This window comes from Galleria mellonella, unplaced genomic scaffold (genome assembly GCF_026898425.1).
Source record: "Galleria mellonella isolate WM207_F2 unplaced genomic scaffold, CSIRO_AGI_GalMel_v1 utg962, whole genome shotgun sequence".
In the NCBI taxonomy this organism is placed as follows: domain Eukaryota; kingdom Metazoa; phylum Arthropoda; class Insecta; order Lepidoptera; family Pyralidae; genus Galleria; species Galleria mellonella.
Window position 1 is genome coordinate 457,927 of NW_026442180.1, and position 24,850 is coordinate 482,776.

Sequence of the window (24,850 nt, forward strand, 5' to 3'; positions counted from 1 at the left end):
GGTACTGCTCATGTCCTGTTACCACTTTCCATCAAGCTTGTTTGTCATTCTAAGTTGCATAAAAAAAAAAAAAAAAAAAAAAAAAAACTTATTCTGGGAAATCAGTTTAGGGTAGAATAGGGCTGGTATGCCTGAAGAAGGTAAGCCTTTAAGAGTTAAAAAAAAGAATGTAGATTTACAAATATTATTAAATTTAAAAAAGGCGGAATAAAAAAAATTTGCATAAATATGAAATTTGTGTAAAATATTTTTATCACAGAGTTAAATTAGATAGTTTGAATCTGTAACAGAAAAAGCAAAGGTTGATGCAAGTAAGGCATAATTATATAAACTGAAATCGCTTCCTGATTTCGAAGAATACATTAGAATTTTATATTATCCATCCATTGTATTATATACACCATAAAAGTCATTCATTTATTTACTTATGTAGGTTTTATTATTATTTATGTGCTAACATTCTCGTAAGCAATATATTAAAAAGTAGGTGCGGAGGTAAAAGCGGCAGACCGAAAGGAAAATCGCTACTACTTCCTTGAGAGGAAATCGAAAGTGCACTTTGATTGCTGGAGAAAACTGCATAGGTAGGTAGATGCCGGTGCATCTCAGAGAGATTATAATTTCTTTAATACGTTACGACTAGTACTGACATCTATGTAACATTTTGGAAACTAATAGTGTAATGACGTAATTTTATGCTAGTACAGTTATTTTAGTTTTACTATTCGCCACTAGCTGTCTCTTAGTAATAAATATTTTTATAATTGACAATATGATAAATAGGTACTCACCTTTACCTCCTCCAGCATCATGCACCTGCGGCTTTCCACTCGGTACTCGTTGCATTGGCGATGCACTTCCATAGTTCATAGTTGTCCCACTATAATCTGAACTCATTGGTTCTTGCTTTATGCCGCTAGATGTCGCTGCTAGTTTCTCCGCCAACAGTGGGTTAGCAGATGCGATGTTGTATCGACCATTGTTGATATTACTCGTGACAGCATTACTGATCGCGTTCGTTCCCGACCTCAGTAATTGCTGTAACCTCTGCTGCCCACCATTAGGTAGAGACAGCTGACTTGAAGGCTGGTAATATCCTTGTAATTGACTCCCGGAGGCTGGCGATGATATGTTATTATTTTCTTCTTGCTGGAATAGAAGATAGAAAGTTTGCAGTAGATTATTGATGATAATTAAATAATATTAGGAGTAGATTAACTCGTGGGTTTTTGAGCAATACAAATGTTTGATGTCTTGTTAAAATATAAATTAAAATTTCTTATAATACGAAAATTTGCTGGAAGATGATCGTAAAGTAAATGTTTGTAAAAATCACACTAGGCACTCAAATACTCATTTGAATACTTTTCAATAAAATTTTGGACATATATATACCTATAATAGTTGAATAAATTCTTATCGTTGTGGTCCGTTAATGTGTAGTAACATTGTCGACCTCTATGACAAAGATTAAAATCGTTATGTCATTATATACTAGCTTTTATTCGCCACTTCATCCACATGCCTAGGATTTGTTCAATGACCGGGATAAGTAGACTATATCCTTCTCATATAGTACATAGATAGCAAAAAAAGTGCCTTTACTAAGGGCCTCGTTGCAACAGTAATATTCATACTTACCTTTATTTCGATTGGTGGAACTGCTGACGCCGTAGCATTTGTAAGATCCGTGAAAAAGGTGTCAAAATTATCGAAGGCAGTCTCCCCCAGTTGCTTGAGTATGTCATCGGGGTCGGCGGCCTCTGAACCGTCAGGCTCCAGCGTGAGTCCGCCCACAATATTGGACAGTTCTGCCTGGGATAGCTCTCCCAGCGATGACGCCATTTGTTGCAGTTGAGCGGCGGCTTGACCACCAGCAGCTACTACCGCGTCCTGTAATTGAGGTATTATTCTTGGTTAATAATATTATTCTTTTACCTGACTTTCTTTAATGAATTTGTGTATGGTAAAATGGTAAATATTACGGACTGACACTGTGATCAGCATAGCACCTTTCATGCAAAAGTTGGTTGTATACATTTGTCCTAATCGTATTTCTACCGTGCGTGTGACGGTTGTGCTCGCATGCTTATATTTCAGTTTGAAATGAAAGAATATGGCAAGCAAATAACAAGGTACGGAGGTCTAATATCTTAGTCTTCTTGATGTCATAACATTGCTCTTTCTATTTACAGGCGACGATTACCACGGTTATCATAAATGAATCATCAGTTGCTTTGTTATTTCAAGTGGCGTAAACAATATATTTTGTAGCAACATATTCTAACAGTAAAGTTCCTTAGAGCGCGAGGAGGGGAAGAGCGTAATCACTATTAATTTAGCTTTATTAGTACAACTAATGACATAAAATAAGTTATTGTTCAATATAAATTACCTGAAGGCAATTGGAGAGGTCGACCATTCTGCCCTCATTCTCCGCAGACCACCATTCGTCTTCAATAAAGGGCATCGCCAGCGCCGGACCCGACGGCGCATGCGTCCCCGCCACGTTGTCTCTACTCCACGCCAGGTGGCGCTGTCACACACGCACACGCGACTACACACAATATAAATCGTCTAAAACTGTATTTACACTAATAAATTCGTTCAAAATGTTTGGCAGCGTCTTGGACGGATCGTACATTATTCGATGTATATTTTACGCAATGTTTAGGTACTCGGTTACGGCGGAACACATTTCGGTTGGATTGGCGTTGGTTGAAATTGACTTGCTCCGCACCCGGGCCAGGTTACCTCACCCCTCTCAGTCCTCTCCTTTTCAGCAGCAACCTGTGAAAATAAAAAGCGTAGGCTTTCACGTCTTTTAACATGTTTCTTAACTATACAACAATTAGTAATAAAAAAATGTGATCACAGATGTAGCAACCAGAGGTTATACGTCACATTGATATTTCTCCGAGCATACTCGTCTTTGAACCCAATATCAGATATAGTTGCAGCGAGTTTACCACCTTCTTTAATTATTGTCTTAATAATAATGTTTAATTACAAGATTTTGTTGCAATAAAAGTATAAATTCATCACTACACTTAATTCCTTGCGAGTAGGCAAATAGCGAGTCGCAAATACTTATAAGCTTACGATTTGCTTCATCTGTTTATATAACTCGGTATATATATATATATATATATATATATATATATATATATATATATATATATATATATATATATATATATATATATTATCAATTGAGATATATGAACAATTATACCTTATATAATATAAATATATAACTCAAAAATAATATGAGACATGCGGATTCAAATTACTTCAAGGCGACTAGTCGGAAAAATTCGAGTTCTTAGTTCAAGTTTCTAGAGTGTAACAGTTTAGAAATTTCAAAAACTAAATACGATACTTCATGCATCTATATTAATATTACAAACATGAAAGTGAGCTTGTTTGTTCGTTTATTTGTTACGCTATAGCGCTCTTCCAATAGTCATGAAATTTGGTATATCCATAGCGTTTAAAATGGGTAAGAAATGACGTAGCAAACGCTACTTTTTATACCCTGGCCGCACGGACGAAGTCACGGGTAAAGACTAGTTGTGGAATAATATTGGAATTATGCGGCGAGATCACCTGGCGACGTCCCAGTGTATGTTGAACCTGCGTCGATACAGCATAGATGCAGCGGGACGCACACCCACTAAGCACACGCCGCCGCCGCTCTGCAATACAAACACAATTGCGCTTTTAGTACAATCATCTACACTACTGTTCTATACTACTAGACTAATCTAACGCCAAGAGGGAGAAGGGTCAGGTCAACCTCCATGAGATTCCTCCGGAAACAATCGTACTGAGTTCCAATTCAGTTATTCAATTTCAAGTTCAATTTATCATAAAGAGCGAACTAACCTGAATGAATTAACTAATTTTATTGCATGCCTGCCTTTTTGTCCTTGCCTATATCCCTCACTGGTGCCCCGATAGCACATACACCATACATATACACCACCAGCGTATACCATTAGCCCAGGCGAGGTTAACATTTCATTCTCATCGTTTATGTTTACGTGAATAAAAATTATTTTATTTTTATTTTAATAATCCGTTAAAATTGTATTGTAAATTAAATATGTATGTTAATCATAAAACATCGTGTTGTTATAAGATTCATAAGGAAGTATCATTAATTATATTATATATCTAAAAAGGAATAATTGTTTTATTACATAATAATACAATTATCTACATATATCTTTTATATTACTATTAGAAGTAATTTAAATACTGTAAACACAATAAAAGTGAACTCTAACATCACTGCTTATTACTAATGACAGAAAAGTGGCGCCATCTAGTATCAAAGTTTCTAAGCATCATTGTATATTAGTGCTTTCAATGTTGTTTTAAGCACGTTTTGAACCTGCAGCAAATATTTATTATTATTACAATTATCCAAACATAATTAGCTGAAAAGTACAGGAGGGCTGATTGGAAATACGTATTCTATATTAATCTACATAAGGATTAATCATATTATGCTTGCAAAGAATAAAAGTGACAAAGAGTCTACTTATTAAAGATTACAGCATATATAATCATAATACTCGTAATATAATTGTTTACCCATAAAAAAAACAATGCACGGAAGGCTAAGCGAGCGAGCGATCGCGGGCCCCGCAGCGACTAGCGAACATTGCAAAAACGAAACAATGCCCGCTCTTTCACTATAATTGTTATAAGTACGCCACACAAAAAGATGACTTTTGTTTTCTAAACGCTTCCTATACTTTCTTCACATTGCGTGCGTTGACGTAAATATCATTTGGCGAAATCATACGGCCAATAGGATAATTCACGTAATAGGTACAAAGTTATTGCGCGCACCGGTCAACGATTTGTTTGTGTATTATTAGCTGTAACCTGCAGTTTCGCTTACGTGAATTAGTATATATAGTATTCTAAATGTTAAGTTAGAATATAATCTATCCATGTACTAAATTTCATTCAAATCTGTTAAATAGTTTAGGCGTGAAAGTGTAGTAAATGTCCATTCATACATTCTCGCAAACTTTCGAGTTTTTACTGTAATACTTATAGTATTAGGAGATAGCTCACACTATATCTCTACAAAGGTTTATGAAAGATTATGCAGATAATTTATAATAACCAGAAATCCATTTTTGTAAATATGTACTTTGATGGGCAAAAATCTTAATATGTCTATAAAATCCCGCGTCATGGTATTACGCTAATCTCAAAAACCGCTTAAACGATAGTAATTATATTTTGTCAACATTATTTGATATTAATAACAGAATAGAATAGTAAATATATTTGTAATATATTTACAATTTAGTGAAAAATACATACTTTATTAGAGATTATGACAGATAAAATTTAAAAAAACAAGGCCTGTTCTAAAAATATCAATGTTCACAGCCAGTATTAAAACTCTAACACACATTGGAGTCATATGAAATATTTCTGTATTTTTTCACTAAATTGAGAATATTTTTATATTGCTAATATATTTATTACACTATTCTGTTGTTTATAAAAATATTGTTTACCCCGATAAGAAAAAATAAAGCTATTAGGTGTTTGTAGGGGACAAAATAAGGTTTGTTGGATCTGCTAATTAAATAATAAACTGATCATTTTATGTATAATAAAATTTAATAATAAATAAAAAAAAAAAGAGAAGTACTAACTCATACATTACTACAAATATTTTACGTAGAGACCTAAATAAATTTACTCATGATGTAATAGTACGTTTTGTTTACATTTAATTGACCATCAATAGGAATACATCAACTAACATTTAATATAGAATTTAATACAACAGTTATGTGTGTGATTAAATACATACGATAAAATTTATTAAGGATCATGGGAATGTTTAAATTGTTCATTGCACATGAATTAAGAAACAGCGTCCTCTAGTGTCGAGTAGTTGAATATTTAGAACAGTGTTATTATAACTTCGATATCTATTTCATAAGAGTAGGACTAGGGAATATTTAAAACTATTTAAGTTAAATTAAGGATATATTTAAGATTACTGCTTGTAAATAATATTGTAATAATTTTGCCATATAAAGTAAATATCAATGAATATTTCAAAGATTTATAGTCAATGGTCGAGCTCAACCTTGAGTGCACTTCCTATTGCATATTACTAGGACCTTGTTCACGCAATATTGCGAAGCGACGAGATAGCTTGTTTACACAATTATCTTATTGTGAAGATTGTATGACTCTAAAAATAGTTCTTTACAAACTAAATTTAAAAGTAAATGGTAAGGACACAAAACTAAACCTAATTTTAATGTTTTTGCATGTAGGAATATGCTAGGACAAAAAAAAACTACACAAAATTTGGTACGTACATTCAGTTGCAATTGAATTATTAAATTACATTATAAAAAATTAAAATAAATATCAATATTTATCGGGCGTTATAAATAATACCCGTATTAATTATTGGTCTATAATATTTATAGAGACGTAGACGTTTGTTATTACCCTAATAATTATAGAGGAAGAACCTTCAACATTCTATCACGAGATCGATATGATTGCAATGTCGATTGAAAAAAAAACTGCAATTACTTATGTATTTTCGTTTAGTAGGTAATAGATACCTACTATTAAATATTCTTTAGCGATTTAAAAATAATTTCCGTATTACTGCTGGGCTATTTCAAGTGTTACTGCGTAAATTGAAACGCATTTTTATTGCGTTATATTTTATTAAACGTGGCATTATGAAGACACTAATATTGAGCTGATGAAATATATAAATAAATTCTACAATTAATAAAATTAAACTGAGTTTAAAATATAAAATTAAACAATAATTTATTTATAAGGTTATTTTTTTAATTATATATTTAGTTTTTTTTATTTTTGTCTCACTAGCTAGTCGCAAATGATGAAACTAAACGCGCCGTAGCTAGTCTGTGGCTTTTATCTTGGTATTGTCAACTGTCAGTTTAGTGGTTTTGTTTTGATATAATTTCATAATAATTGGTTTGTGTAGTTTAAAAAATTTATTATGTCTGAAGAAGCAAATTCAGACTCTTCAACTTCAGAGTCAGAAATTAGTGCTTGTAGTTCTAGTTTTAATCCGTTTAAGGCAATATATTCCGCAAAAACCAAAATACCGGTGCAAAATGCTCCAATGTATGAAAACTTATCACAGTACGAATCGGCACAGAAAGGTTCAAATACGATAATACCTGTTGGACAGAGAGAGTTAGTAATGAAGAGAGAACGGGAAAAGGAAATGAAGAAACAAGAAACACAGAAGTTACTCGAAGAAAAGAATAAGCAGCGGTTTGCAAAATTTCAAGGTAGTGTTTTTAGGTTATGTTATTAGTAAATAAACTCGTATAATGTTACCTACTATAGCAGATACGATAAGGCCAGTGGGGAGGATAGTTTAATTAAAGAAAATATAAAATTTTTACACCAAAAATTTACTTTGCATAGTTTAAGACTTTTCAACTAATTTAAAATTGGATTAATTGTTTGCTGCTAAATATTATCTTTATATCCATGTTCAATCATGATTTCAGTAATTATTTATTTCGTCATAGTCGTAAAATACTGACGAATCTGTTATATATTACTAATAAAGATCCATCAGTATTCTACGACTATGACGTTTTTAAAACAGTATCAGTTTGTAAAAAAATCATTATTTTTTAAACATAAATTAATCATTTAAAAATCGATTTTTATTCTAAGAAAATCTAAAGTTATTTTAATTTATTTATGGTGCTTTACATTAATTCCTATTGTCTTTACATGTGACACTGTTATATTTATTAAAAAATATGTGTGTTGTGCAAATAAAGCAAATTTTTGCTCTTTTATGTGGACACAGGCAAGTTCAAAGTAGCCCTGTAAGAAGTACCTCTGTCCTATTCGTGTTTCAACTGCAAAGCAGTTGTGGTTGCATGGTGGTTTGTAGAGTGGGATATGCCAGTGAATTTACAGGGTACAGAGAAATAACACCTGAGTCCTCAGGATTGATTTGACTTATGCTGACTGAAGCCTTGTTTTAGTTGTCAATCTCTTAGTGTGGTGTATTGTGCTAGCGCTCTTTATTTTCTTAGTTGCATCTTATATTATTTTTGAGATGGAAGTGATAGTATTGTCACCTCACTGATAAAATTTGGTGCACTTCTAAATAATTAGAAGATTTATTGACCTCCTTTGAAAATTATGCTCCTGCTATTTTCCTGAATTGTATTTTTAGTATTTTGATAAGTTATACCTTATATATAATAATTTCTTCAATAATTAGCACCGATTTCCATGTTTGATATAACATTCAATTGATAGGGTGTATTCCTATGTTAGAAAGTTAACAAAATTTTATTTTTTTTTTATTGAAAGAATTTATTCTTGTACTGGTTTTATATTATTTTTTTCCAACTTTGAATAGTAAATAGTCTGGATGGAAAATTACAACTCTTTTTTTTAATGAGCAAAACTGGAATGTTAACCTCATCTATGCTGGCGATATATGCTGGAGGGGCGCCAGTAAGAGATGATAGGTAGGGTAGTAGATGAAAGCAAATCAGTTAGCCTTTTGTGATGAAGTCAAGAATCAACCACAGTTGTTTCCAGAGGTAACTGGGTGGAGGTTAACTTGATATGGTACAATTGGTACTCTATTACTAATAATCCTTTTCCCAACTGACAACTGTCACCTACAGAGATGAATAACATAACTATAGAATGTAGGAGGGAAAGGGATTGTTAGTAATGAGGTCTAAATTGACCAATTGCTAGCAATACACCCTATCAGGTTGACATCCACGAGGTTCCCCCTGGAAAACTTGCGTGGTTAAATCTAGTGGAATTCATCATGATTGGCTAACTGACCTGCCTTTTCATTTTCACCTATCATCCCTCACTGGTGTTCCGTCAGCGTATCCCGATAGCGCAGGCGGGGTTACCGTTCCATTATCACCAATTAAAGAAAAAACTACAAAATGTACTGTTTGTTATGGCCCATTGTATATTATGGGTTGCCATTTTTGAAGACTAAGGTGTTATGCCTACATACTCAGTCATTTCACTGCTATATCTTACTCTCAAATACATATGAGTACATAATCTTGTTAAAAATTACATTAGGTGATTTAACAAATTCCCTTTTGCTTATTGTTTTTTTTTTAATAACATTAATTGAATCAACGACTGATATCTCTGAGTAGTAGTGGTGTTTGTCGTATCCTATACCCCCGCGTAACGTTAGGTCACGCACGAGGTCAGTCTAGGCCGTGCGTTCAACGCAAGCCATTCTGTGTCAGCCGCGGGCGACGACCTCTCCTCTCCTCCCCCACTCCCCCAGTGCCCCCACAACACTCCGCCCTCGGGATAATCTCCGGCCACCCAAACCGCGTAAGGATTCACAAACTCACGGATATAATACCTAAATGGTGGATCTTATTAAATTAGGTTTTATTTTTAGCGACCGCCAAAAGAAGGAAGTTTTAAATGAGTTTGGATTTTTTTTTATAGGATTAAAATGGAATGGTAACTCCACCTACGCTGTAGGTATACGCTGGCGAAGTATCAGTGAATTATGATAGATTTTATGTTTTGGAGAAATATCTCCGTATGTTTATTAATCGTCTTTTGTATTTACATATTTAAAAAAAAAAAAGAAACATACGAGACCTGACATGAGATAAATTTGTAGAAAGCTATTCAATTTAGTACACTAAACACTTAATACATCTTTAAGAAATTAACATATGAAAAGAAAACACGATATATTTGTTTAAGGGAATTAATATAGAAATATTAATCTTTTTAAATCGTTTATATGCATTTAATTATTATTTTTTATAATACTGACTTTGGCGAACAAACTCGCGGTTCTCAATGTAATAGAAAGTGATCATGTATATGACATAAATATGACTATGGATAACATCAATCAGAACTCGTCGAAGTAGGTGTTACGTGTTCTATCGATGGATAGAAGAAATTGACATGACAATTCGACAGATGTCGCTTTACCAGGAATGGATAAGATGATTGCTATGCTTGTGTGATTTTGAGGGATGGGATATAGCAGTAAAATTGCATATGCCACAGACTTGTATTCTGTTTTAAACTTAATGAAATTGTAAATGAGTAATTGATCCGGTTATAAGACAGTCTGCTTTTATCCAATATAAAATTGTAATAAAAAATCGATTAAATGTTTGAATGTCTCGATTTGTCACCAATTTCATTTGAGTCATTGTTTCTGTATTAATCGTCATCAAAATTTGGTTACCTTAGACCTTAAGCATGGTGTCGTATGGGTTACCATGGGAGTATTCTAAGTTTTGAGTGGTTATCATTTTCAAACAGCGTGTCTGCCATTCCAAGTTTTATAAAAAATCAAGCAGCCGTTTAACAAACTAGGATAAATTTGTCCTCTGAGTCATTAGATAATAAACATCTGAGCGAACACCTGCTCTTAGAACATCTGTTTTTTTTTTTTTAAATAGATAATAAAATTGTATTAGGACTTTACCCGACAATAATCATTAACCTGTCATATTGAGCTAATTGCAATCTTATAAAATGCAATTTAATGAAGTCGTATTTTAATTATATGTCTTCGAAAACTTCAGAACTTATCAGATCAGTGTAATATAATACTGGAGTGGAAATATTTAGTTTCTGATACAAAGAACTGGTTGTACTCGTGAGTTAGAATGATTACCGCCAAATATCTATTTCTCTTGTCACACCCGACGAATTTTGGTGGACTGACCTCTGTGGCGTTTAACGCGCCAAAGCCGGACATAATATATATACAACGAGAACAAGTCCAAGGTCCTTCAATTCAGACTTGGCAAATTGATTTGATAATTGATTGGCGGTCGATAAAACAGTACCTTTAACTGCACAAGATGCCTCTAGATGAATGGAACGGTCCAGGCTCGTGTATTCATTGACGTTGTCACGGTATCAGCGATGGCATCAGCTCATTTGCATGGCGCCCGTGACCCGCTGCCCCGGCCTTGTTGTATTACATAAACTGCTTGGTTTTTTTTCTTTTCGGCTTGTATTATAGTCGATAGAAACGTTTTGAGGTGAACCTCATTTTGTTGTTTAATTACATCATCGCTTTTGACTCGAGGAATGTCTGGACGTTTATAATTCCACATAGTTGCTGTTTCATTTTTCTTTTTCTGGGCTTTGTTTAATTTAGTTATTTGATTAGTGATTTCACGAAAAGAAAAGTAACAGTTTTTGTTTGTACACATAGAAAAAAAACATGGACGCAGCATTTTAATGTACTTTGATGTGTATATTATTTATTCAGCTACTGAGTTAAAGTTCTTAATCAAGTTGTTTCTGCCTGTAAAGTTAAGATGATTTTTGCCCTTCAGACCAGTTCAGGTTGAAACAGAATTATGCATTGCTACCTCATGTTGAATCACATGGAATTTTACCAATTTATAACTTAAGTAATATTTATTAAGATCAAATTTATTCGTTATTTAAGATTTAATCAAGGAAATTAAATGTGGTCACACGCGATCGCATGACGGTATCGTATTGGTGTGTAAAAATACAATTTGCGTAAAAAGAAAGTGCGCTTGCCTCTAACCAATTATTCGTGGGGGGAAAGGGATTCTTAGTAATGTAGACTAAAAATCCCATTGCTAGCAATATACCCAACCAGGTCGACCTCCTCGCGGTTCCCCCTGGAAACTATCATGGTTAATTCCTGATGAATTCATCATGATGAACTAACTGGCTTGTTTTCATTCTCATCTATCACCCTTCACTGGTGCTCCGCCAGCGTATCCCGTTAGCGCAGGTAGGGTTACCATACCATTTTCACACATAAAAATAACCCAATTATTCGTTCGCGGATACCCTTAGATGAAAGTTATTTCTCTAGTAATTTAATGATATTTAGTAAGGAATTTAAAATTCGTCGTGTGGTCCCGGCGTAGAATAGGCCGTCCCTTTCCCGTGGGTGTCGTAAGAGGTGACTAAGGGAGAGAGGGGGATGAACAGCAGCGTCTCTCTTAAAACATCTCCAAAGTCTAACTGCAGTTGCCAACCCGCCTGCCAAGCGTGGCAGCTACTGGCAAATCCCCCCAAGGGGAGTGGAGGGGCTTATGTTCAGCAGTGGACAGTTAAAGATTGAAGTGATAATGATGAGTAAGGAGTTTGTGTGGTGACGGAGAAATGAAGAATACAATGAAGGGGTGAATTCTAAAACGCTATTCCCCGCACCTATCTTAAATTCAAATTGATTGTTCCGCGAAGGGATTACGTCATCCACTATAAAGGAATATGTTGTAAAGTAAAATTTAAATTTGATTGGTTGTTGATTACGTATATCAAGTGTAAAAGTCGTTTATTTAAAATTACAAATTCATTCTATACTGATTTATGGTAGAATGAATTCGCTAATAATATTCGTAATATTACATTAAAATTTTAACTTTAAAGAGAATTAAACATTCTCAGTTTGCCGACAGAAATAACTAGATAGACCGAAGTCTTTTGTACAAAGTCTAACCTTCGTCCTCACCTATCATCCTTCGCTGGAGCCCCCCGGTGTATACCGATAGCGCGGGTGGGGTTACCATTCCATTATCACCCATTAAAAAAAAAATAAACATCTCTATCAGCCGTTTTAATGTGTATTTTGTTATGTTATTGAAGTTATTCTGCGTTTTTTTTTAAATCAACAATTTATTTTACAATAATCTTGGCTCATACGTCATACTCGTGAACGAATGCTACTTGTGGAGACTTTCTTCTATTTTGTTTAATTTTATTTTTATATGTTTATATCAAAATTTATTTTAGTAATTTATAGGAGTTACACATGCAATGTTTAATAAGCAAAACACTCCTTTGAAAGTATGTAAATGATTTCGATTCAATCTGTATAAATCATTCGAACTAATCTATTATTAATATCAAGTGGTTCTCCAAGATCCAGTAGCTCTAGCACTCCCATAGATAATGCAAAGACGGTTTAAAATATCTCGCTTCAGATACGAGGTTTGTCCGGAAAGTACGTATAAAAGTTTTTTAAAAATTTTATTTTACAATTATTCAGGTAAATCAATTTTATCCCCTTCAAAGTACTCCCCCTGTGACATAATGCACTTGTGCCAACGCCGTTTCCACTGTGAGAAGGCTCCTTGAAAGTCCTCTGGTTGTAGGTTTCTCAGCTGCCCCGTCGTAGCTTTTTTTATCTCATTTATGTCCCCCAAATGCCGCCCCCGAAGTACCAATTTGGTTTTTGGGAACAAGAAGAAGTCACACGAGGCCAAATCCGGCGAATAGGGGGGGGTGTTCGGTCACCGTAATGGAATTTTTACTCAAAAACTCACGGACAACAAGAGAGGTGTGGGCAGGGGCATTGTCGTGGTGAAGAATCCAACGCCCCTCTCGCGCCAATTCTGGACGAACTCGTGCCACACGAGCTTTGAGGCGTCTGAGCACATCGACGTAGAATTTTCCATCAACTGTCTGGCCTGGAGGGACGAATTCTTGATGGACAATCCCCCGAACATCGAACTCTTTCTCGGCCCTCTCTGAATCTTTTTAGCCACTTGTGGACGGTTGGTTCCTTCACAGCATCATCCCCATAAACTGTTCTGAGATCGGCAAAAATTTCACGGCCATTCTTGCCGAGTTTCGAGAGAAACTTGATTACGACGCGCTGCTCTTCAACGGAAGCGGGCTCCATGCCGACGGGGTTTCGTTAAGAGGTAACTTCACAGATGGCGTGACAAGCCAGTTCGCACCGCACGGCGGTCAGACCAGAACTGAAGCATTGTTAGGGACATAAGGAAGGGGTCCTGCGCTTACCTGGCCTCCCCACTCCTCTTTCTCGCATTCCAGAACACTTTTATACGAACTTTCCGGACAGACCTCGTATGTATAGTTTGCTTTATCTTGTTATCTAGAGACGCAGAGTTACGGCGCGCTTCGCTAGACGACTTTCGCAGTACACAATTGTTGCGTAACCGCTTTCCACATGAGTGGGATGCATGTTGTCTCTGTTGCGCGCGGCGCCGGCGCATCGTTGCATCGGTCGTTGACGTCCATCCAGATTCGCCTGGGACCGTCGTCTCGTACGCGTATTGGGTCAACTTTTAAAAAGGCAATGAAACTAAACTTCTATGCCTTAGTGCTTAAACTTTTTTTTTTCTACTTTTTAAATTGATCAGCACTTTAGTGCAAATAACCTTAGAATTATTTAAATTGTTTCAAGGGGTATAGCTATGTTTACAATTCTGTTAAGTGATAACTTATCACCGCTGAGTACGCACGCGCCGATGTTGACATGAATTTTTGCATTATCGAATCTTGTATTATCAGTGTGTATCTTTATTGTTTACTGCACTCTATGGGTGGTTTGTTAATTATCATAATGTAAGCAATCTTTATTTATATAGGCATAGACCTCGGGACGACGCATAATTTAAAAATACTTATTGTTCCTTAAATGTATACGCAACGGAGCGATATGGCGATAGATATGACATAGCAATAATAATCATCTGGTAGATGATAAATTAAGTGGTATTTAACATTATTAAAACATTCCACGCTTAGTTCTTATTCCGATAATGATTTATCGGTAGCTAGTACTAGACTCCCGTACTTTTCTAAATATAGTGTTAGGTAGGCCAAGCGTTTGTATTCTATTAATAGTTCCCCGGTTTCGCGGACAAAATGTGAGAGAGCAAGTAATGCAATGCAGAAAATCAAATCGGCACGTGCAATCCGAACGCATAAGAATCACGAAACGGAACGCAAACGGAAGTGATGCAATGAAACGCGTTTCGGCGCGCATCTGTGTAAACATGGCGCGCTTTTCTGAATGGCATGATGGCGGGTGGCGTTTCCCGCGCTCGGCTCGCGGGCGACGACCCCGGCCGTGCGGTCAGCGCCCGGGGATAGTGGAGTGAAAGTAATTCGCGATCGGCGACCGCATGCGAGCCATGCCTCCCTGGTACCTCGACTCGAGAGCTGCATAGATTTATCGTTAGTTTTACGTTGTTATTTTTAAATTAACAACTAGTGACTAACTGGCGTTAAAACAGATTTGTTCTGTATTACATGTATGTTGATAGAAATTTATATGGTTTGTATCGTGGAGAGATGCGATAAAGAGAATGCATAAAAGCTATCTCTTTCTAAATAGCAAAAGTGAAGTAATGAAACAATTTGCATTCGCGATCCGTATCTGCCTATCGGGGAACCTGTTGTTTAATTAATTTTGACCGGCTCTCGGTTTCATTTGGAATTTCTATTCTATTATATATTTTACACGTTGAATTCCCTTTTCTATCAACTGTTGCATTTTTGTATCAATCTAGTCAGTGGCATGGTTTACGTTCCGAGATATTTCAAGTACATTTCTTTGAATTTTTAGCACTGTGTGCAATATTCCCGTGAAAGTCAAAAATAAATTTAAATTTCTCGTACCGGCTGCATCTGATTTAAATTATTTTCGGGTATTATGACTCTGGCTGCAAGTTCTCAGATTCAAGGAACTTGAGTATGCTTCGTATTTTTTTTTTAAATGTACTGCTAAAGTTTCTGGGGTGTTATGATCAATTTTCAATTTCATAAAGTCTGTGTCACTAAACAGCGATTTGACGTCATCGTATTACGCCAATATTTTAACAGGTGTGATAAGTGTGTCATAGATAATACATAGGTATTTAACACATAGGTCATTGACTTGTTACGATTCATCAGCCTTTAACTGTCCACTGCTGAACATAAGTCTTCCCTTGAATTGGCAACCGTAGTTAGACTTTAGAGATGTTTTAAGGGGTTCGCTGCTACCACTCCCACACCAAAGGATGGCCTATTCTATGGTGACAACACATGCCCACTTATTAGTATTGCAAAGTTTTATTTCTATAATTATATGTATAAATAGTAAGTACATAAAAATAAATACATAATATTATTTATGTACTTGAAGTTATCTCTATTGAAGAGAGGAGATACCGGATCGTATTGGGAATTGTTGGTAATTTACTCTAACAGAGTAAGGCTTGGCTGTTGAAAGGCGCATTCTGGAAAGCATTGTGTTTGATTCCTAGCAAGTTCGTCATAATAGGTAGACTGAGTAACTTCATCCTCACCTAACGTTTCTCATCGATTCTCTTGTATATTTAATGTCGTTTAATGTTTTTTTTTTTCAGTTACGGCACCTGTGCGCAAAGAAAAAGTTAGCCATAATGTGCTGACCCGCATACAGGCAATGGACGGTCCTCTGGCCACTCTCAAGGAATGCGTTGATAATAGACTCAGGATTAAGGTATGTAAGTCAAGCAATATTTTAACTAAAATATGTTTTTTTGAGACTTAGAATGGTAAACACGCTAACCACAAACCTGTTAGAAAGCGATAACCATCGCCTATAGACAAATGCAACGCCATGGATCATCGAATACACTATGAAACTTATGGTACCCTAATCATTGGGGTGAAAGGGATTGTTAGTAATGGGGTCTAATTTTCCCGTTATTAGCAATACACACTATCAGGTCGACCTCCACGCGATTCCCCTAGAAACTATCATGGTTAATTCTAGTGGAATTCGTCACGATGGGCTAACAGACCTGCTTTGATTCTCGTCTATCATCTCACCCATAAAAACCCTTAAACCATAAATCATTGACATTTTTAAGCATTAAAGTGTTATGCCTTCGAACCTTGTAATTTTATTGCTATACATGACAGTTCAAGAATTGCCGTATGGTCCCAGCATAGAATAAGCCACCTCTTCCTTTCTCGTGGGTGTTGTATGAGGCGACTAAGGGAGGGCGAGGGATGTGCAGCAGCGTCCCTCTTAAAACATCTCTAAAGTCTAACTACAGTTGTCGATCCGCCTGCCAAGCGTGACAACTACTGGCAAAACCCCTCCAAAGGAGAGGATCTTGAGTAGTAGACAGTTAAAGGCTGGTATGATGTGATAGTTCCTATCATGCGTTGCCATTCCTTAAGATTAGGGTGTTATGTGTCTGTACCCTGTAACTTTACTGTAATTTCTAAACAATGTCAGGAAAAATATCAAAATGTATTTATACAATACAATATGAGAAGAAACAATACAGTTTTAAAACTAATATTACGTTTATAACATACATTTCGTCATAATCGTAGAATACTGACGGATCTGACAAAGTTACGTATAAAGATCCGACAGTATTCTACGACTATGACGATGTAACTATAATAATTTGAGTATACATATAAAATTTAATAATTTGACATGTTCTTGTACGAATTTGTTTATGATAAATTTGTTTATTTATTGTAAAATTAATTAGTAAATAAAAAAAAAAACTATAATTTGCATGCTTAATATTAGCTGAATATGGAGCTATCTATTTATTAAATAAGAATTAAGTATCACATATTCAAAGCAAATATTCTTTCTAACGGTATTTCACAACCATAAGAATAAAGACTAGATTTATTCTCATGCCACAAGTTGGGTCGTCATAACGCCGAGCCCTGTGCATCCTTTGTGAAGTTCTGGCGTAACTCCAATCCGGAACAGTGCAACGGATGATGAGTGATCCCACACCGAAATAGAAACAAAGCCCTTACTATATAGTTTTGAAGAATTTCCACAGTTATTACCCGAATGTGGGTCGATGTGCTTCCGCGAATACCGCGGACGTATGAAGACGAGACTTTAACCCCAGAGTTAAGTTTTTCATCAAAGATTTTACAAGTAACGGTGGGTTATATGTAGATAGATAGATATTCTTTATTGTTTCCTCCAAAAGATTACAATAGTAAACTTGTTCTAGATATAAACAATTATAAGAAATAATCACAATGAGAAAACAATGGGCGACGTTATCGCTAAAAGCGATCTCTTCCAGGCAACCTTTGGATGGAGAGGAGTAATTATAAACATACATAATAATTGTAGTTACAATATCTAATAGAGATATATTAAGTATCGGTTATTTAACAAAAGAATCCGCTCGTAGTGAATATAGATATCAGACTGGTATGGGCGATAACGTAATGGGTGGTCATCATCGTATGGAGGAACTCAATATATAGTTATTGGATATATATTCTTTTATACAACTTAGAATGGCAAATAAGCTGACAGCCTACCTGATGGAAAGTGGTAACCGTCGCCTATAGACATAAGCAGTATCATGGACATAACAGAGTATACTGTTTCGCCCATGATACCCCCCATGCGTGGCCATTCCTGAGGACTCAGGTGTTATTCCTCTGTACCCTGTAAATTCACGCCGATATTATTCACCTCTATTTACAAGGCACTTGACAATTGAGTTTTCTGTCCAGTAGGGTAATGGAGTATGAGTTTATGGCTGAAACGATGATGATGATGAAAGTTGAGTCGACTAGAAGTAATCCCTTCATAGGATAAATCCACCTGAGTACTTTATATATATATTTTTTTTTATTACCTGTTATTTATTTTAGATATCAATATATACAATAAAGCTTTTATGCATACCTTCATAAAAGCGAATTCTTAAAAATATTTGTTTCTCATACTAATAATAGTGGCTCTATATTTTAGAGTGAAAAAAAAATGGTTACCTTCCGACAAAAGTTTTATTTTTCATTTCGTTTTACAACAACACAGTGACTTCAGTCGTGACTCATGATGGTTCATGACACCGACGGACCGAGACATGTGTTTTTAGACAGGTTGAAAATATTTATAATTTAGAACGCGGAGTCATGTATCTACAAAGTTTTGCGTTGCATCAGACAGTTTTTTGCTCTGCAAACAAAAACGTCAGTTTCGTCAGAAAATTTCCAAGGGCATAAATGCTATCGATACAAAAAATAATTTTCGAAAGTCGCGAACTGTTAATGTACCTGTTATTTTTTGGGTTTTATCTAAATTATAGTCGCAGTTAAATATACTTCTTATTATTATCAAAATTCGTTCAGAAATAATATTAAATTTGTCAGTTTTTCGCCAAATTTTTGATACGATTTCCTTCACTTTTACCCAATCAGTGTTATATCAATTTTTTTTACATTTTTTCCATGTACAAAGTGAACGACGATAAAAACGCCCTTACCTATACTTTTACATTTAGCTCTTCTCTTATCCTATTCTCGTGTTTTGCTTCATTCATATATTTTATTATGTTTATATACAGCTATACAGTTTACACGTACCAGAATTGTCAAAAAATACCTATATTTCTCCAAGCCTTTTTCACTTTTCTTCAAAGAATTTCATTTCACCAATAAGTCAAGAACAGATTTTTTTTAACTCAAAATTGTTAAAAATATCCAATCTGGCAACACTGGCTGATGTCGTAACCGCGTAACACTGGCAAATCGAGAACTCCCTCCCTCTTTTTGAACGCTTAATAAAATAGACGTCAAGGAAAAAGTTGATTTTGAATCTTTCAGGGTATGTCTTTGTAGTAAAATATAAATAGATTCCTTTATGTTTGTATCACGAGACGTTACTGATATGTCGGTTTATGTTTTCCGCGAGAACGGTGAAGTTATTGACTCCTCCATAGGCATGCGTTTGCGCATATAGCGTATGTACAAGTGACGGACATGTTATATTTAGCGGGGACAGGCCGGATATTTGGACGGTAATGTTCTATAGAGAGTAAACAAATGCATGGACATCATACAGTACACAGTTGGCTTTAAACCATAGGAGCGTAGGTATATGAAAAAAGTAAAATTTTCCATAATCTTTTATAGTTACTCTAGTGGACCTGTTTAACTTACGTATATTTTGGTCGAGGAATGTCGACTAGATTCGGGACCATCTGGGCCCTTTAGCTTTGAGCAGCTGTGACTTGAGCGCAAGCCTCTTCAAGACTTAGAGTTTACTAAATTACACGTAAGTTAAATAGGTAGTTATTACATTAAAAAATATAGTTTTAAGGGTTTTTTAAATGAATGAAAATGTAATGGTAACCCTGCTTGCGTTTTTAGTTTAACCCAAGTTTAAACTCAAGGATAAAATAAAACTCATCGTGGCAATTTAGTCATAAATTAACCCCGATGCTTTTCAGAGGGACCGTTTGAAAATCACCATTTTATTTTTATACCATTAATAATTTAAGACTGCGTTACACAAAAAAGAAACATCAATCGTGGTTAAATTTATATTTTTTATTTTGATGATTAAACAGTTATTTTAATTTAAAAACTAAATGTACGTATGTATGTAAACTTATTATCGTGTCTCTGCAAATGTAATAGAATAACATTATAGTGTATAAATACACAGCATCGACCTTTCAAGTCGATAATGTATTGACCACGTGATAATGCAGTACCCACCTATTGTATAAACATACATCTTTAGATAGATTTCTATATTTAGCTATTATTATTTACCTTAATCTAATTTATTTCGTGCAAAAAAAATTATGTTTCGAATTTTTTTTTATACGACTTAGAATGGCAAACAAGTTAAAGACCTACCTGATGGAAAGTGGTAACCGTCGCCTATAGACATGAGCAGTACCATGGACTTAACAGTACATACACAGTTTCGTCCATGATACCCCCATGCGTTGCCATTCCTGAGGACTCAGGTGTTATTCCTCTGTACCTTGTAAATTCACGCCATATCCCACCCTTCAAACCGAAACACAGCCATGCAAACACAACTGCTTCACGGTAGAAACACGAATAGGACAGAGGTACCTAAGCAATCGACTTTTGTACAAAGTCTCCCACTGGTGATTCAATTGAAAAATGAAAAATTCGAATATTTTAAAATTTTTTATATATATATATATATATATATATATATATATATATATATATATATATATATATATATATATATATATATATATATTTAAATAAATAAACTAGTATGAATATAATATTTCATTATATAATACTTTGAATATGATAAAATTTACGGTTTATGAATAAAAAAGTTATGAGGTTTGTTATCTTACAAAAAAAAAACATACGAACGAATTTCTAACCTTTTTTGAAGTCAGTTAAAAAGTAGTTTATTCCTGTAGAAAAAAAAAATTATCGTCTGTACGACGCTCAGATTGTACGGCGCCATTAATAGGATAAAGACGTGTCGGCGCAGGCGCAGCGTACAAGCCTGGCGACAACCAAGGCTCTTCCGAGACATTTTTATGAGTCACAAACTCGGAACGTAAACTAGACTTGCTTGTCATGACTATACCTACCGTAGGTACATATATGGTAACAATTTCATTTTTAATCCAATCTCAAAACGAAAATCCCAAAGTGGGCAATAACGCCCTTTTGTGGGCGCTGCAGGACTAATAGGGGCGGTAAGAGACCCAGAAAAAAAATTGGGGCGTTGTGTAGAGGCTGGCTTAGGCTGGCTGATAGTAAACAGTTACTGTAGCATACATAGGAGACACCTGCAACATTGTGGTAGTCACGTGCGGATTGCTGATCCATAATTTGGCAGTTTTTTTTGGTATATGTGTATATTACACGACATATCCGTAATTACGAATCAATTTTAATAATACTTTTATAATTAAAAAATTACTACTTACTTACATATTTATCCCATGGTAATAGTATCGATAAACTTATTTTTTTGCAAATTTTATCATATTCAAAGTATTATATAATAAAATATTATATTCATACTAGTTTATATATATAGATAACCTACCTTAGGTTACCTTCAATATCAATAAATTTCTATATAAAATTTTTGGTACTTATTTGTGTACAGTTAGAAGATAACAACAACATGATAAGAATAAATGTTCAAATCTTTCCACAGTTTGTTGGTAGTGTTAACTTTTTTAATTGCTCGCTCAAGTGTACATTACGTACTAATATCACGTTTCCTTGTTTACGCAGCCCTGCGGCGCCCTACGCTCGCCTTGAATTTTAATATGTTGATTTTATGTATATTCTTTGTTGATAGTCGCAGTTTTTATTGAACATTTGAACGTCGCGATTACAGTACTGTGGACACTTTGATGTTTTTAACAATTTAATTATAAATATGCCGGCTTTCAGTCGAGACGTCTTTCGCGTGATCGGGTTTTGTTGATTGACCGGTATAAATAGGAGCTTATGTCCTTCGCCATCCCAAATATTATGTTTGGTTGGGCCGTAATGGTGCCAAAAGGCAGCAAAGCAAACTTTCATATTTATAATATTAGTAATCATCATCATCATCATCATCCATCATCACCAGTGGGAGACTTTGTACAAAAGTCGTTTGCTTGGGTACCTCTGTCCTATTCGTGTTTCTATCGTGAAGCAGTTGTGTTTGCATGGCTGTGTTTCGGTTTGAAGGGTGGGATATGACAGTGAAGTTACAGGGTACAGAGGAATAACACCTGAGTCCTCAGGAATGCCAACGCATGGGGGGTATCATGGGCAAAACAGTATACTCTGTTATGTCCATAGTATTGCTCATGTGTAAACGCGACGGTTACCACTTTCCATCGGGTGGGCCGTCAGCTTGTTGTCATTCTAAGTTGTATAAAAAAAACATATCTGCTGTTGTCTGGAATACACAGATACAATCTCTAAGACTAGCACAAGCATGGTATCGATATATCATTTTGAACATTACCAGTATTCATTAATCAACGTCATTTCAGCTATTATCCGTCCACTGCTGGACATAGGCCTCCCCCATACACGGCCATAAGGAACGGTCCTTAACCACCTGCATCCACTGACTTCCTGCAATGCATTTGAGGACGTCACTCCATCTAGTGGGGCGTCGTCCTACACTGCGTTTTCCCGTACTGAGTCACTACTCAAGAGCCTTTTTCCCCATCGGTTGTCGGTTCTTCTAGCTATGTGACCAGCCCATTGCCACTCCAGCTTGCTTATTCTTTGGGCCATATCGGTCACTTTGGTCCTTTTGCCAATATTGGCAAGAATATTAGGAATTACTGAATTAAAATGTTTGTACAGTATATTAATAACTTAACCCACTACATAAATAATTTTTTTTTAATAGAAAAGATTTTTATATTATTTAAAATAAAAATTTAAAAGGATTAAACTCTCGAAAAAAGAACAAAGGTATGTGTTAGAATCAACGGAACTACATAATGATAGGTGTGTACATACGTTGTACTTATAAATACTTGTAGTATGGTGGTCATAAAAAGTTTTATATCCGAAAAATTTGTTTAAAGAATTTTGACGGTCGATTTTTTGTCACTGTCGCGCCTGTTTGTTTATATTTATCTTTATATGTGGATATAGTAGATAAAAGCAATGCTGGATGAAACCTAACAGTCGTTCAATGTAAGAATGTTGCATCTTAATATTATAAATACGAGGTTTGTGTAGTATAAAAGTTTTTTAAAAATTTTATTTTACAATTATTCAGGTAAATCAATTTTATCAAAACTCCCCTGTGTTTTATATCCGAAAAATTTGTTTAAAGAATTTTGACGGTCGATTTTTTGTCACTGTCGCGCTTGTTTGTTTATATTTATCTTTATATGTGGACACAGTAGATAAATGCAATGCTAGATGAAACCTAACAGTCGTTCAATGTAAGACTGTTGCATCTTAATATTATAAATATATAACTAAGTTTGTTTGTTACCCTTTGGTGACTTTACGGCTTAACCAATCATGATGTAATTTGGTATACAGGTATTATACGGTATTATAGGTTATTTTTCATCCCGATCAATGAACATATATGCTAATAGATACTTAGGGGGGAAAGGGATTGTTAGCAATGGAGTTTGACAGCCCCATTGCTAGCAATATGCGCTATTAGGTCGACCTCCACGTGGTTCCCCCTGGAAACCATCGTGAACAATTCTTGTTGAATTCGTCACGATGGGCTAATTGACCTGCTTCATCCTCATCTATCATCCTTCACTGGAGCCCCGCCGGTGTATACCGATAGCGCGGGTGGGCTTGCCATTCCATTATCACCCATTAAAAAAAAATAGATACTTAATTCACCACAATTGCATATAATAATGTGGCTGCTGATTGTAAATTTATTACTGCTTCATCTTTTTTTTTTATACAACTTAGAATGGAAAACAAGCTGACGGCCCACCTGATGGAAAGTGGTAACCGTCGCCTATAGACATGAGCAGTACCATGGACATAACAGAGTATACTGTTTCGCCCATGATACCCCCCATGCGTTGCCATTCCTGAGGACTCAGGTGTTATTCCTCTGTTTAAATTACTATACTGTATATTATTGTACAAATATTATATACATGAACGTTTGTAAAGTGTTGTGTATGTTTGTTCTCATTCTAAAACGGCTGTATGGATTTCAATAAAGTTGATACACAAATAGACCACTATCTATCACACAGGGTCATCATTATCGTCATTTTAGCCACTACCTGTCCATTGCTAAACATAGGCTTCCCTCATAGATTGTCATAAGGAACGGTACTGAGCCAATTGCATCAAACGGGCTATTTTATCCTAATTCAGCGGACAAAAGTGCAAGCTACCATTAGCAAATATTGATTAGACAGTTTAATCATTTAAATGATTAGATGACACGCACATATTGGGTACAGAGGAATAACACCTGAGTCCTCAGGGATGGCAACGCATGGGGGGTATCATGGGCGAAACAGTATACTCTGTTATGTCCATGTTACTGCTCATGTCTATAGACGACGGTTACCACTTTCCATCAGGTGGACCGTTAGCTTGTTTGCCATTCTAAGTTGTATAAAAAAAAAAAAAATACAGACAGTGAATAATACAAGTTTAAGGTTTCACGCACATTAAAATGATTTATTTGACATTGTAACGACGTACACGTACGTAACGATTTAACCAGATCGAGATACTCGTAGACGCAACTTTCGTC

At 35.2% G+C, this 24,850-nt stretch overlaps 2 protein-coding genes across 3 annotated transcripts in view; one reads left to right on the forward strand and one right to left on the reverse strand.

Annotated features, from left to right (window-relative positions):
* LOC113522849 (ecdysone-induced protein 74EF) overlaps nt 1-24,850 on the reverse strand; it is a 299,508-nt gene that overhangs the window by 182,376 nt on the left and 92,282 nt on the right. The window contains exons 4-7 of one of the 2 annotated variants that reach the window (XM_052902908.1): nt 3,610-3,698; nt 2,396-2,790; nt 1,642-1,893; nt 798-1,149 (exon numbers count right to left, since the gene is read on the reverse strand). In XM_052902908.1, coding sequence (XP_052758868.1) covers nt 798-1,149; nt 1,642-1,893; nt 2,396-2,470 — 679 coding nt within the window. In that variant the 5' untranslated portion in view covers nt 2,471-2,790; nt 3,610-3,698. Of the gene's footprint in view, nt 1-791; nt 1,150-1,641; nt 1,894-2,395; nt 2,791-3,609; nt 3,699-24,850 lie in introns of both variants that reach the window. The other variant, XM_052902907.1, reaches the window with a different exon arrangement.
* Nucleotides 6,958-24,850, forward strand: part of LOC113522848 (U7 snRNA-associated Sm-like protein LSm11) — a 47,836-nt gene continuing 29,943 nt past the window's right edge. The window contains exons 1-2 of the mRNA XM_052902910.1: nt 6,958-7,337; nt 16,209-16,324. Coding sequence (XP_052758870.1) covers nt 7,040-7,337; nt 16,209-16,324 — 414 coding nt within the window. The 5' untranslated portion in view covers nt 6,958-7,039. The remainder of the gene's footprint in view (nt 7,338-16,208; nt 16,325-24,850) is intronic.